Below are 14537 nucleotides of genomic sequence, written 5' to 3' on the forward strand. Positions count from 1 at the left end.
ATCGTCACCTCTTGGAAAGTTGAAAGAAACAGATCAAGTCTTCCTCTGCTGATGCGATTCTGAATTCTTGTGGGTTGGTTTTCTCCAGGCAAAGACCTTGCCATCGCAATAGTCTACTTTCAAGATCGTATCACATTGTGCTTTGTTAGAATTGTCACTGTTGTGTGATTTTCTGTTTTTACTAATTCAATTTCTGTTTGGACTACTTGTCTGTCCTTTTTAAATGTTTATATTAGAAGTAGCATTAGGTCAAAATAACACCTGTTGAGAATAGCCTCCCATTTATCTCTAAATTCAGCTTTACCTTGTGCTCCATTAGCTGGAAACTTCATAATACGGAGTCCTCTGGGGATTAGGCCTTTCCTCCAATAGTCAGACAAGGTAATAGAATTGAGGTCAAGTTTGGTGTCTTTCTCCATAAGCTGTTGCAAGTCTCCATAAGCCTTGTTTAACCTCTTTGGGCTGAAATACCGTTAACGGGATGATATGACAACAGCCAGTGAAAGTGCAGGGTGCCATTTTCAAAACATCAGAAATCTCAATTAACATACAGTGGGGCAAAAAAGTATTTAGTCAGCCACCAATTGTGCAAGTTCTCCCACTTAAAAATATGAGAGGCCTGTAATTTTCATCATAGGTACACTTCATCTATGACAGACAAAATGAGAAAGAATCCAGAAAATCACATTGTAGGATTTTTTTAATGAATTTATTTGCAAATTATGGTGGAAAATAAGTATTTGGTCACCTACAAACAAGCAAGATTTCTGGCTCTCACAGACCTGTAACTTCTTTAAGAGGCTCCTCTGTCCTCCACTCGTTACCTGTATTAATGGCACCTGTTTGAACTTGTTATCAGTATAAAAGACACCTGTCCACAACCTCAAACAGTCACACTCCAAACTCCACTATGGCCAAGACCAAAGAGCTGTCAAAGGACACCAGAAACAAAATTGTAGACCTGCACCAGTCTGGGAAGACTGAATCTGCAATAGGTAAGCAGCTTGGTTTGAAGAAATCAACTGTGGGAGCAATTATTAGGAAATGGAAGACATACAAGACAACTGATAATCTCCCTCGATCTGGGGCTCCACGTAAGATCTCACCCCGTGGGGGCAAAATGATCACAAGAACGGTGAGCAAAAATCCCAGAACCACATGGGGGGGCCTAGTGAATGACCTGCAGAGAGCTGGGACCAAAGTAACAAAGCCTACCATCAGTAACACACTACGCCGCCAGGGACTCAAATCCTGCAGTGCCAGACGTGTCCCCCTGCTTAAGCCAGTACATGTCCAGGCCCGTCTGAAGTTTGCTAGAGAGCATTTGGATGATCCAGAAGAAGATTGGGAGAATGTCATATGTTCAGATGAAACACTCTGGGAAGATCCAGAGTTACCTCTGCAGCAGAGGATATGTTCATTAGAGTTACCCGCCTCAGAAATTGCAGCCCAAATAAATGCTTCAGAGTTCAAGTAACACACGCATCTTAACATCAACGGTTCAAATGAGACAGGCCATCGAATTTCTGCAAAGACACCACTACTAAAGGACACCAATAAGAAGAAGAGATTTGCTTGAGATGCAGAGCAGGTGAACGGATTATCTCAGCATATGTGGTTCCCACAATGAAGCATGGAGGTGGTGTTATAGTGCTTTGCTGGTGACACTGGCAGTGATTTATTTACAATTCAAGGCACACTTAACCAGCAAGGCTACCACAACATTCTGCAGCGATACGCCATCCCATCTGGTTTGCATTTAGTGGAACTATCATTTGTTTTTCAACAGGACAATGACCCAAAACACACCTCCAGGCTGTGTAAGGGCAATTTGACCAAGAAGGAGTTGTGATGGAGTGTTGCATCAAATGACCTGGCCTCCGCAATCACCTGACTTCAACCCAATTGAGATGGTTTGGGATTAGTTGGAACGCAGAGTGAAGGAAAAGCAGCCAATGTGGGAACTCCTTCAAGACTGTTGGAAGAGCATTCCAGGTGAAGCTGGCTGAGAGAATGCCAAGAATGAATGTGCAAAGCTGTCATCAAGGCAAAGGGTGGCTACTTTGAATAATCTAAACTCTACAATATATATAAAATGTATTTGTTTAACACTTTTTTGGTTAACATATTATTCCAAATGTGTTATTTCATATTTTTGACAATTATTCTACAAATGTAGAAAATAGGCAATAGTAAAAATAAAGAAAAACCCTTGAATGAGTGGGTGTGTACAAACGTTTGACTGGTAGTGTATGATAAGCCTTTGGAACCCATTCTGGGTAGAATTCATACTTCCCAAACACAATGCAAGACAGGCCATTCCAATTTGACTATAGTACCTGTCTTGGCCTCAGGGGTGTCATCTGTGCCCTGTTCAGGAAGTGGGCAGCTTTTTCGGTTTATCAGGTGATTTTGGGGTGGATGGAGAACCTTTTCCCCACACATAGACAAATAAATAAAGGGACAAAATCTGACAGAGAAAATGAGAACATGAGAATTTGACAGGGACAAGAGTGCGAAAAGGAAACAAAACAAGAAAAATGAGAAGGAAAAGTTGACGGGGACAGGATAGTGAAACGGACACAAAAATAAGAAAAACATAGGAAAAGCGGGAAGGTTGCCAACAAGATGAGGAGGAAGAAAGAGTGAAACTCAGAAAAATAAGCAAGAGAGAGAAAGAGAGTTGGTGATGCAAATGTAACGAAAGACAGCGTGACATTGCAGTGAAGGGGACTATAGAGAGCGTGGGAGAACAAAAATAGACATATTGAAAAGCAGCACTGGTCACCAAGGCCCTCAGAGAGATTCCAACATCGTGCGAATGAGAGGTCACTCCCACGCAAGAGCCCCAATCAAAACCGGACCCAAGGACAGTGGAAGCGGCCATTCATTGTTATCCAATACAAGGAAATGATTTCACCACAATGGTCATCTTCTCATAGTTCAGCCTTTAGGTGTCTGATGCTAAATGGTTGAATGGTGAAGCTGAGTGGTTGACTAATGTCTGAATAGATACTCATTACAAGAAAGTCCAGAGCCTTTCAATGTGATGCTAGTCTTTCTTTTTAATCCAAAGTGAAGGGGGAGAAAACTGCAGGGAAACTACACGTATTTAACAGGTACCTTGTAGGGATGAACATGAGTAACCAAGTACTCAAAATTACTTCAAAGCTTGATATTTAACTAGAGCTTTAAAAAATAAAATAAAATCACATTTTAAAGGTCACATGCGCGGAATACAACAGGTGTAGTAGACCTTACCGTGAAATGCTAACTTACAAGCCCTTAACAAGCAACGCAGTTCAAGAAATAGAGTTAAGAAAATATTTACTAAATAAACTAAGGTGAAAACAATATAGTCAATGTGTGTGGGTACAGATTAGTCTTGGTAATTTCTAAAGTGACTATGCATAGATTTTTTAAAAAGCGAGTAGCAGCAGTGTAAAATTAAAATGTTCCCAATATTTTGGGCCTTTCTCTGACATCGTCTAGTATATACACAGTTGAAGTCGGAAGTTTACATACACTTAGGTTGGAGTCATCGTCTAGTATATACACAGTTGAAGTCGGAAGTTTACATACACTTAGGTTGGAGTCATTAAAACTCGTTTTTCAAACACTCCACAAATTTTTGTTAACAAACTACAGTTTTGGCAAGTCGGTTACGACATCTGCTTTGTGCATGACACAAGTCATTGTACCAAAAATTGTTTACAGACATTATTTCACGGTATCACAATTCCAGTGCGTCAAAGGTTTACATACACTAAGTTGACAGTGCCTATAAACAGCTTGGAAAATTCCAGAAAACGATGGCTTTAGAAGCTTCTCATAGGCTAATTGACATCATTTGAGTCAATTGGAGGTATACTTGTGGATGTATTTCAAGGCCTACCTTCAAACTCAGTGCCTCTTTGCTTGACATCATGGGAAAATCAAAAGAAAACCAGCCAAGACCTCAGAAATTTTTTTTGTAGGCCTCCACAAGTCTAGTTCAACCTTGGGCGTAATTTCCAAATGCCTGAAGTACCACGTTCATCTGTACAAATAATAGTACGCAAGTATAAACACCATGGGACCATGCAGCCGTCATACCGCTCAGGAAGGAGACGAGTTCGGTCTCCTAGAGACGAACATACTTTGGTGCGAGAAGTGCAGTCCCAGAACAGCAGCAAAGGACCTTGTGAAGATGCTGGAGGAAACAGGTACAAAAGTATCTACATTCACAGTAAAATGAGACCTATATCGACATAACCTGAAAGGCATTTTGTGGCAAAATGGCGTAAGGACAACAAAGTCAAGGTGTTGGAGTGGCCATCATAAAGTCCTGACCACAATCCTATGGAAAATTTGTGGGCAGAACTGAAAAAGCGTGTGCGAGCAAGGAGGCCTACAAACCTGACTCAGTTACACCAGCTCTGTCAGGAGGAATAGGCCAACATTCACCCAACTTATTGTGGGAAGCTTGTGGAAGGATACCCAAAACATTTGACACAAGTTATACAATTTAAAGGCAATGCTACCAAATACTAAATGAGTGTATGTAGGCTTCTGACCCACTGGGAATGTGATGAAAGAAATAAAACATTCTCTCTACTATTATTCTGACATTTCACATTCTTAAAATAAAGTGGTGATCCGAACTGACCTAATACAGTTTTTTTTACTAGGATTTAAATGTCAGAAATTGTCACGGTCGTTGTATGGAAGCGACCAAGGTGCAGGGTGGTAAGCGTACATTCTTACTTTATTAAAGAAATGCAACAATGAACTAACGTGAAGCTAATACAGACAGGCAACGACAGTGCAGACAGGCAACTAAACATAGAATAAGAACCCACAAATACCCTATGGTAGATGGCTACCTAAATATGGTCCCCAATCAGAGACAACGGTAACCAGCTGCCTCTGATTGGGAACCAATTCAGGCCACCATAGACATACATATCCCTAGACTTACAAAACCCTTAGATATATAAAAAACCCTAGACAAGACACTAACATACCCACCCTAGTCACACCCTGACCTAACCAAAATAATAAAGAAAACAGAGATAACTAAGGTCAGGGCGTGACAGTAATACTGAGTTTAAATGTATTTGGCTCAGGTGTACGTCATCCTCCGACTTCAACTGTAGGTCCTGGATGTCAGTTAGCTTTGTCCCAGTGAGGTACTGGCCTTGTGCACTACCTTTTGTAGCACCTTAAGGTCAGATGCCAAGCATGTGCCATACCAGGTGGTGATGCAACCGGTCAAGATGCTCTCGGTGGTGCAGCTGTAGAACTTTTTGAGGATCTGGAGACCCATGCCAAATCTTTTCAGTCTCCTGAGGGGGAATATGTGTTGTCGTGCCCTCTTCACAACTATCTTGTGTTTGGACCATGATAGTTAGTTGGTGATGTGAACACGAAGGAACTTGAAACTATCGACCAGCTGCACTTCAGCCCAATCGATACCCTCCTTTTCCTATAGTTCATGATCAGCTCCTTTGTCTTACACACATTGAGGGGGAAGTTAATTTCCTGGCGCCACACTGCCAGGCCTCTAACCGCCTCCCTATACAGTGCCTTGCAAAAGTATTGACCCACTTTGGTGTTTTCCTATTTTGTTGCATTTACAACCTGTAATTTAAATGGATTATTATATGGATATCATGTAATATACGTGAAAACAATTACTTATTTCGGAAATGTGGTGCATATATATATTCACCCCCTTTGCTATGAAGCCCCTAAATAAGATCTGGTGCAACCAATTACCTTCAGAAGTCACATAATTAGTTAAATAACGTCCACCTGTGTGCAATCTAAGTGTCACATGATCTGAGTATATATATAAACCAGTTCCAAAAGGCCCCAGAGTCTGCAACACCACTAAGCAAGGGGCACCACCATGCAAGAGGCACCATGATGACCAAGGAGCTCTCCAAACAGGTCAGGGACAAAGTTGTGGAGAAGTACAGATCAGGGTTGGGTTATAAAAAAAATTCAAACTTTGAATATCCCACGGAGCACATTAAATCCAATATTAAAAAATGGAAAGAATATGGCACAACAACAAACCTGCCAAGATAGGGCCGCCCACCAAAACTCATGGACCAGGCAATGAGGGCATTCATCAGAGGCAACAAAGACAACCCTGAAGGAGTTGCAAAGCTCCACAGCGGAGATTGGGAGTATCTGTCCATAGGACCACTTTAAGCCGTACACTCCACAGAGCTAGGCCATTGATTAAAGAAAAAATAAGCAAACACATTTAGGCATGTGGGAGACTCACCAAACATATGGAAGAAGGTACTCTGGTCAGATGAGACTAAAATGTAGCTTTTTGGCTCCAAGGAAAACGCTATGTCTGGCGTAAACCCAACACCTCATCACCCAGAGAACACTATCCCCACAGTGAAGCATGGTAGTGGCAGCATAATGCTGTGGGGATGTTAATCAATCGCAGGGACTGGGAAACTGGTCAGAATTAAAGGAATGATGGAAGGAGCTAAATACAGGGAAATTCTTGAGGGAAACCTGTTAAAGTCTCCCAGAGATTGGAGACTGGGACGGAGGTTCACCTTACAGCAGGACAATGACCCTAAGCATACTGCTAAAGCAACAATTGAGTGGTTTAAGGGGAAACATTTAAATGTCTTGGAATGGCCTATTCAAAGCCCAGATTTCAATCCGATTGAGAATCTGTGGTATGACTTAAAGATTGCTGTACACCAGCGGAACCCATCCAACTTGAAGGAGCTGGAGCAGTTTATCCTTGAAGAATGGGCAAAAATCCCAGTGGCTAGATGTGCCAAGCTTATATAGACATACCCCAAGAGATTTGCCGCTGTAATTGCTGCAAAAGGTGGCTCTACAAAGTATTGACTTCAGGGGGGTGAATAGTTATGCACGCTCAAGTTCTGTTTTTTTGTCTTATTTCTTGTTCAAAGTGGTAGGCATGTTGTGTAAATCAAATGATACAAACCACCCAAAAGTCCTGTTTTAAGTCCAGGTTGTAAGGCAACAAAATAGGAAAAATGCCAAGGGGGGTGAACACTTTCGCAAGCCACTGTAGGCTGTCTCATCGTTGTCTGTGATCAGGCGTACCACTTTTGTGTAATTAGCAAACGTAAATGGTTTTGGAGTCATGCTTGGCCATACAGCCGTGGGTGAACAAGGAGTACAGGAGGGGACTAAACACACACCCCTGAGGGGCCACAGTTTTGAGGATCAGAGTGGCAGATGTGTTGTTGCCTACCCTTACCACCTTGGGGGCGGCCGAAAGGAAGTCCAGGATCCAGTTGCAGAGGGAGGTGTTTAGTCCCAGGGTCCTTAGCTTATTGATGAGCTTTGAGGGCACTATGGTGTTGAACACTGAGCTGTAGTCAATGAATAGCATTCTCACATAGGTGTTCCTTTTGTCTAGGTGGGAAAGGGCAGTGTGGAGTGCAATAGAGACAGCATCATCTGTGGATCTGTTGGGGCGGTATGCAAATTGGAGTGTGGTCTAGGGTTTCTGGGATGATGGTGTTGATGTGAGCCATGACCAGCCTTTCAAAGCACTTCATGGCTATAGACATGAGTGCTACGGGTCGGTCGTCATTTAGGCAGGTTACCTTAGTGTTCTTGGGCACAGGCACTATGGTGGTCTGCTTAAAACACGTTGGTATTACAGACTCAGACAGGAAGATGTTGAAAATGTCAGTGAAGACACTTGCTAGTTGGTCAGCGCATGCTCGCAGTACACGTCCTGGTAATCCGTCTGGGCCTGCGGCCTTGTGTATGTTGACCTGTCTAAAGATCTTACTCACATCGGCTTACTCACATACCCACGTAAAACTGATTATCCTACCGATCCTTGACTTCGGCGATGTCATTTACAAAATAGCCTCCAACACTCTACTCAGCAAATTGGATGTAGTCTATCACAGTGCCATCCGTTTTGTCAGCAAAGTCCCATATACAACCCACCACTGCGACCTGTATGCTCTCGTTGGCTGGCCCTCGATACATATTCATCGCCAAACCCACTGGCTACAGGTCATCTATAAGTCTTTGCTAGGTAAAGCCCCGCCTTATCTCAGCTCACTGGTCACCATAGCAGCACCCACCCATAGCACGCGCTCCAGCAGGTATATTTCACTGGTTATCCCCAAAGCCAACTCCTACTTTGGCCACCTTTCCTTCCAGTTCTCTGCTGCCAATGACTGGAACGAATTGCAAATATCACTGAAGCTGGAGTCATATCTCCCTCACTAACTTTAACTTCTTGGATATAGGGAACGCTCTTTTAATTTATGGATAAAAAACATTCCCGTTTTAAACAAGATATTTTGTCAAGAAAAGATGCTCGACTATGCATATAATTGACAGCTTTGGAAAGAAAACACTGACGTTTCCAAAACTGCAAAGATATTGTCTGTGAGTGCCACAGAACTAATGCTACAGGCGAAACCAAGATGAAATTTCATACAGGAAGTGCCCCAGATTTTGAATGTGCTGTGTTTCAATGTCTCCTTATATGGCTGTGTGTGGATCACGAATGAGCTTAGACTTTCTGTCGTTTCCCCAAGGTGTCGACAGCATTGTGACGTATTTGTAGGCAAATCATTGGAAGATTGACCTAAAGAGACTACATCTACCAGGTGGCCGCTTGGTGTCCTCCGTTGCAATTATTGCGTAATCTCCAGCTGCGTGTATTTTTCGTTTGCTTCGAGGAGAAACACAGCTGCCACGAATGATTTATCATCGAATAGATATGTGAAAAACACCTTGAGGATTGATTCTAAACAACGTTTGCCATGTTTCTGTCGATATTATGGAGTTAATTTGAACAAAACAGAGCGATTTCTCCTACACAAGTAATCTTTTGGGAAAAACTGAACATTTGCTATCTAACTGAGAGTCTCCTCATTGAAAACATCTGAAGTTCTTCAAAAGGTAAATTATTTTATTTGAATGCTTTTCTTGTTTTTGTGAAAATGTTGCCTGCTGAATGCTAGGCTTAATGCTATGCTAGCTATCAATACTCTTACACAAATGCTTGGGTAGCTATGGTTGAAAAGCATATTTTGAAAATCTGAGATGACAGTGTTGTTAACAAAAGGCTAAGCTTGTGAGTGAATATATTTCATTTCATTTGCGATATTCATGAATAGTTAACGTTGCGTTATGGTAATGAGCTTGAGGCTATAATTACGCTCCCGGATATGGGATTGCTCGACGCTAGAGGTTAAGCACCAGCTGTCAGAGCAGCTTACCGATCATTGCACCTGTACACAGCCCATCTGTAAATAGCCCACCCAACTACCTCATCCCCATATTGTTATTTATTTTTTGCTCCTTTCACCCCAGTATCTCTACTTGCACATTCATCTTCTGCACATCTATACTGCAGTGTTAATTGCTACATTGTAATTATTTCGCCACTATGGCCTATTTATTGCTTTACCTCCCTAATCTTACTACATTTGCACACACTGCATGTAGAGTTTTCTATTGTGTTATTGACTTTTATTTATCCCTTGTGTAACTCTGTGTTGTTTGTGTCGAACTGCTTTGCTTTATCTTGGCCAGGTAGCAGTTGTACCTGGTTAAATAAAGGTGAAATAAAAAATCTCTTGTCTGCTTAATGAACAAGCCTACAGGCTATGGCACATAGACAGTAACATACAGTACTCATTCTGTTCTTCTGAAATAAATGTTCTTCTTATCAAACCGTTTCTTTATACTTGCCTAAAATAAATAATGGATTTATTGTGATGGTGTACAGTATATTCAATTTATCTATTAGACTTTTTTAAATGTAGATGTTCCAACGGCTTGTATGGGTCGAGGCCTGGAGATGCTAAACGTGTGTATGTTCATTAACGGTCAATTACAGTGAGACTGGCAGACTATTGCATGACAATAACCGTCTGACAAAATTTCATGACTGCCACAGACCTAGTCAAGATGGTTATTATCAACAACAACAAGCTAGCAGAGATGGTGAGAAGCAATAGCACCAGAGGATGAGACCCAAACCCAAGAATTGCCATCTTTCCTCTGAAGAAGCCTCATCACCGTGGGCATCTCTCCGTAAGCATGTATTATGCAGCGAAAAAGGCAGGCCACCACAACAAGACAATCCAATCAAGGCTTGGGAGAGAACTTGACTTTTGCCCCGGAGAGCTCCGACAGACAGATAAACCTACTCATTCCCAGGTGAGGTGGGGGAAAGATTGAGTCACAAACATCAGAGGTGGCATTGCGCCTTTCCGTCGGGCATTCCCGGAAATCTGGTTAGCTTTTCATGGGGTTTGTGACTTCGTCATTGGCCCCTCTTCTTGCCACCCCCGAGCAGCAGGGAGGTGGAGAAGCTATGGTTTACATGACCATTACAGTCTGAATCATGGCTTTGTGTTATAGAGTACACCCCCCCCCCCTCCGCCCAGAGTGGATTAATTTCAGAGTTATGTCTCAGCCAGTGGAAGCATATTGAGGTGGAAGGGGGTTGAGACATTGCATCGAAAACGAATGTCATTAAGGAGGGTGAGGTGGCGAGGTGTGTGTTTCTGTGATGTGTTTCCTCTAATAATGCATTAATGTGTATGGGTCCCCAGAAAACACATCCTGGAGGGGGTGTAATGAGATAAACGGTGAAGTGGAAATTGGCTCTCCTCCCTTTATGCCATTCTCCATCTTCTCCCACCTGTCCGACTCCGCTCCCTACCTCCCTAACTCAACCTCTCAGCCCTTCAGGCTCAGGAGTTTCTCTATGCTTTCATAACGATGGGAGCTTTCCATCACAGGTAGGTCCATTTGTCTTTGTCGCCCGAGGGACTATAGGCCAAACTATCCTTTACCCTGTAGCCTATCCATCCACTGACGTGGTACAAATATTTAAAGTCCCTGTCAGAGAAACTATTACCTGTGTTGATCTTGGAGGTGACGCGCGACAGGTTGCTGCGCTGTGAGGGCCGTATGGGGGTGGCACTTCTCTGGGTGCTGGCTTTGCATCGCTCTGAGGGTTTGCTGATCTTGGACAGGGGTGCAAAGATCCCTGTCAGGGGGGAGAATGTGAGAAGAGATAGAGAAAAAGAGATTGCTAATAGCAATGAAGAGAGCAAGAGGTCAAAATGGGCCAAACACCAGATTGGGGCAGCCATTTGAGATGTTCACTCACAACTCACATGAGGAGAATAGCTCTTGCAATAGTGAGACGCCATTGAGCAACCAACTTGTTCGATAGGTCCTAATAGCTTCGGATGGATATCGACTGAGTCTATGGTGATACGCAGCGATTGGATTGATTAATGCTTAGGGAGTACTGTCAGTCGGGGTTGTAGCGGACATACCGTATTTGAGGCGGCAGGAAAAGTACTGAACTCCAGCGACGGATCCGTCATTCTTCCCCTCCGCTTGGTCGAGTTCCACGCCGGCCCAAAGACCGCCGGCGAACTCGGTGCTGCCGCAGAACTGTAGAGTGCCCACCTGAATACACACACACAGATGCACACACACATTAAACAGCTATAGAGCCAACAAACAGGGCCCTACTCCAAAAGATAAACAGTCAGTAAAAAAATAGGATGGGGGGGACTCTCTCAATATGGTTGTTTCATCCTCTATCTGTCCATCCTTGGGAGAGCACGGCTGCGCATTTAGGTAAGGGCGGGCCCCCCTATCAAGAACCCGCGGCAACTCAAGCGTGTTTTGATGCGTCCAAAACTATAAACACATAGAGGAGAAGGGACAAAAATGAATTAAAAGAAAATAGAGATCAAAGTGCCTGGCTCGCCAGAGCGGCAGGGAGAAAATAGGGTTATGATTAGCCAATCTGTGTGAACTCAACGCCCGGCGTTCTCGCTCTCAGTGTGGCGCAGGAATTCATTAATAGCTTATTCTTTGAGGGGGCCCTGTCTGTCTGTCTGTGTGCACACGCGCGCACTCAGAATCTGTTTGGAGTGTGTGCGTGTAGGAGTGAGGGTGTCTTCAGGCAGGAACACAACACAGATTACAAGTCCTTAAATTCACCGTTTCACCTTTTTCTATTATTTTTCATCCCTTTCTTTTCCTTCCCTTGTCTTAAGAAGAAGAAAAATATACTTGACCACCAAAGATGGTGTTGTCATAGACATTTTCCTGGGGCTAGAGTGTCATGATCTTTCACAGAGTGCTATGTTGTTAAGAGTTACAATCAGTAATTGTCATGGTAGATGAGCTGTTAATCATTCACTCAAATAAGCAGACGGCTCCTTTTTTCTCTACCAGTTATGGACAATCAACCAATGACAGTCTGTGGATTTGAGACCCTTAATTGATGGCTATGGAACTGGCCGCTTACCTTCTGACCGGCGATGACCACGCGGTCGCCCAGCTGGATGCCCATGGTGATGAGCTGGAGCCGAGCCTTGTCGGAGAGGCCTGATGGATCTTGGGCAGGGAGGGTCAGGGGGGCGCAGGGCCGGGGAAGGGCCTCTCTCAGCAGGCTGCGCAGCTCCTTGGCCAGGGCGGCGGCGTCCGCCATCTCCAAGAGCATGTCCAAGGGCTCGGATACCACGTCGGCCGGGCACTGGCCCCTCTCGTTCTGGGGGAAGAGAGGAATGGGGCAAGAAGAGGAAAATAAATGAGGGTACAGAGAGAGGGAGAAAGACAGGGAGAGAATAAAAAAGAATAGAAGAGAGAGTCAACACTGAAGTAGACTGATTTATCCCCAGCAGATTTATAAAATAGCAGCTGTCTGTAGTAATAGAGCAAAAATGAGCCTCCAAAAAAGTTAACAACAATGTCACTTCATGAGACTGGTGGTTCTACTTAGGTCTGGAAAGCTCAAGTTTGGACGTGATTACCACCATTACCAACGAAAATACAAACTATCAGTGTTTCATGTGCAGTACATTGACGCGGGCACATACCCTGAGGGTTCAGTGAAATGGCTAAGCCTCAGAGATCCTCATAACTGTCAGAGAGACAGTCAGAGCACTGAGGTGTCAGAGGAGAGATAGCTTCAGAGGTGTAATAGACGAGGGAGGGCGTTTGAATTGGTGCTGCTGAAGTAATTGGGACCTCACTCACCCACCCCTCTGGAGGGGCGTGTGGTTCTTTATGAATTGTCAAAGGAGCTCTCTGCAAGAGCCTGCCTTTCACACTGTGCTAACGGACACGCTGCTGATTGACCTATATGTGTAATGTCTGTCGATATGATATGAATGTTATGTAAGTAATTTATCATGTTGTTGTAAAAAAGCATATCCTTAGTGCATTAAGGTCTTTGGAGATAGAAGAGTGTGTGTGTGTGCCTTCAGAAAGTATTCACACCCCTTGACCTTTTCAACATTTCGCTGCCAAAGGTGATTCTAACATGTATTGACTCAGGGGGATGAATACTTAGTTATATTTTTTTCCTCCACTGACTGAGTATTTTGTGTAGATCGTTGACAAATAAAGCTAATTCAATTCAACTCAATCCCACTTTGAAACAACAAAACATGGAAAAAGTCAATGGGTGTGAATACTTCCCGAAGGCACTGTATGTGTGAGCTGGAATGTGTTTAAAGTCAGGCCATGGGTGTTAACGCAATGCTAGTTATGATGTGTTAAAAACAGCCCTTCAGGTGACCAGGAATGAATTTAAACGGCAGTGGCAATGGGTGTGTGGCAGGTAGTCATTTTCTTCACACCTTTAATTCAGTTCCATACTTTCATTCCTAGGAAAACCTTGACCTTGCCAGTGCAGCTCTTCCGTAATTTTCTCTTTTACATTTCCAGCTGGGCACCTAGTTACCTACAGTAGCCGCTTTTAACTGCAGACAGGTGTTAAGGAGAATCAACGGACCAATTAGAGTGTTGAGATATTTTCCATTTAGTGCTCAGAGGAGACGCGGGGAAGATAAAGCTCACGTATAATCACAACCAAATACGGAACTTTGCAAAGTTAGCCTTCATTAAAGTTATGTTCATACCACCTGGAGGGTGGCTCCCTAACATGTCATGTCTGGTTACAAGACTAACAACCAAAACAAATAGTTTGTTTATCTCTTGGCATCCGTTTCTGACAGCAACAGTTGCCATGGGCGGCGGTCAGGGCGAAACGGTCAGCTTCTCTAATTGGGAGAAGGGATTCTTTGTGACATGGGCAGTAGTTTGCCGAGGGGTTGTAAAGGGTAGGTGGCTTGCGGTGGAAGATAGCAGCAAGATAGCAAGTTGGGCAGGTAAATCAAACCACGTCTTGAACCTTTATTAAAATGTGAAAGAGGAGCTAGTAGGCAGCCAACAGAGCCAGGACATACATTTGGACAGGCTTTTTCTCGTAACGGTGAGTAGCTCGGCAAAGAAGCAAGATAGCAATTTCGGCCACTGACTGATATGGTTCCTGTGCTAGTGCTAACAACTGACCTGGACTATTTTCAGTCGAAAGCTGGCTAGCTAATGCTAGTCTGCACTAAATAGCTCCGAGAGAGAAACACGTACACAGTAGCAACCCTGTTGCTTTCCATCATTAGATACAGTTGAAGTCGGAAGTTTACAGACACTTAGGTTGGAGTCATTAAAACTCGTTTTTCAACCAC

The 14537-nt window shown here is 43.5% G+C and overlaps 1 protein-coding gene across 5 annotated transcripts in view; it reads right to left on the bottom strand.

Moving 5' to 3' along the window:
- Nucleotides 1-14537, bottom strand: part of LOC112256430 (CAP-Gly domain-containing linker protein 4) — an 86192-nt gene that overhangs the window by 50387 nt on the left and 21268 nt on the right. For all 5 annotated transcript variants that reach the window (XM_042325568.1, XM_024429693.2, XM_042325571.1 and 2 more), the window contains exons 7-9: nt 12314-12556; nt 11325-11460; nt 10898-11029 (exon numbers count right to left, since the gene is read on the bottom strand). In XM_042325568.1, the coding sequence (XP_042181502.1) occupies nt 10898-11029; nt 11325-11460; nt 12314-12556 (511 nt within the window). The remainder of the gene's footprint in view (nt 1-10897; nt 11030-11324; nt 11461-12313; nt 12557-14537) is intronic.

Source organism: Oncorhynchus tshawytscha, linkage group LG08, assembly GCF_018296145.1.
Source record: "Oncorhynchus tshawytscha isolate Ot180627B linkage group LG08, Otsh_v2.0, whole genome shotgun sequence".
Lineage (NCBI taxonomy): Eukaryota > Metazoa > Chordata > Actinopteri > Salmoniformes > Salmonidae > Oncorhynchus > Oncorhynchus tshawytscha.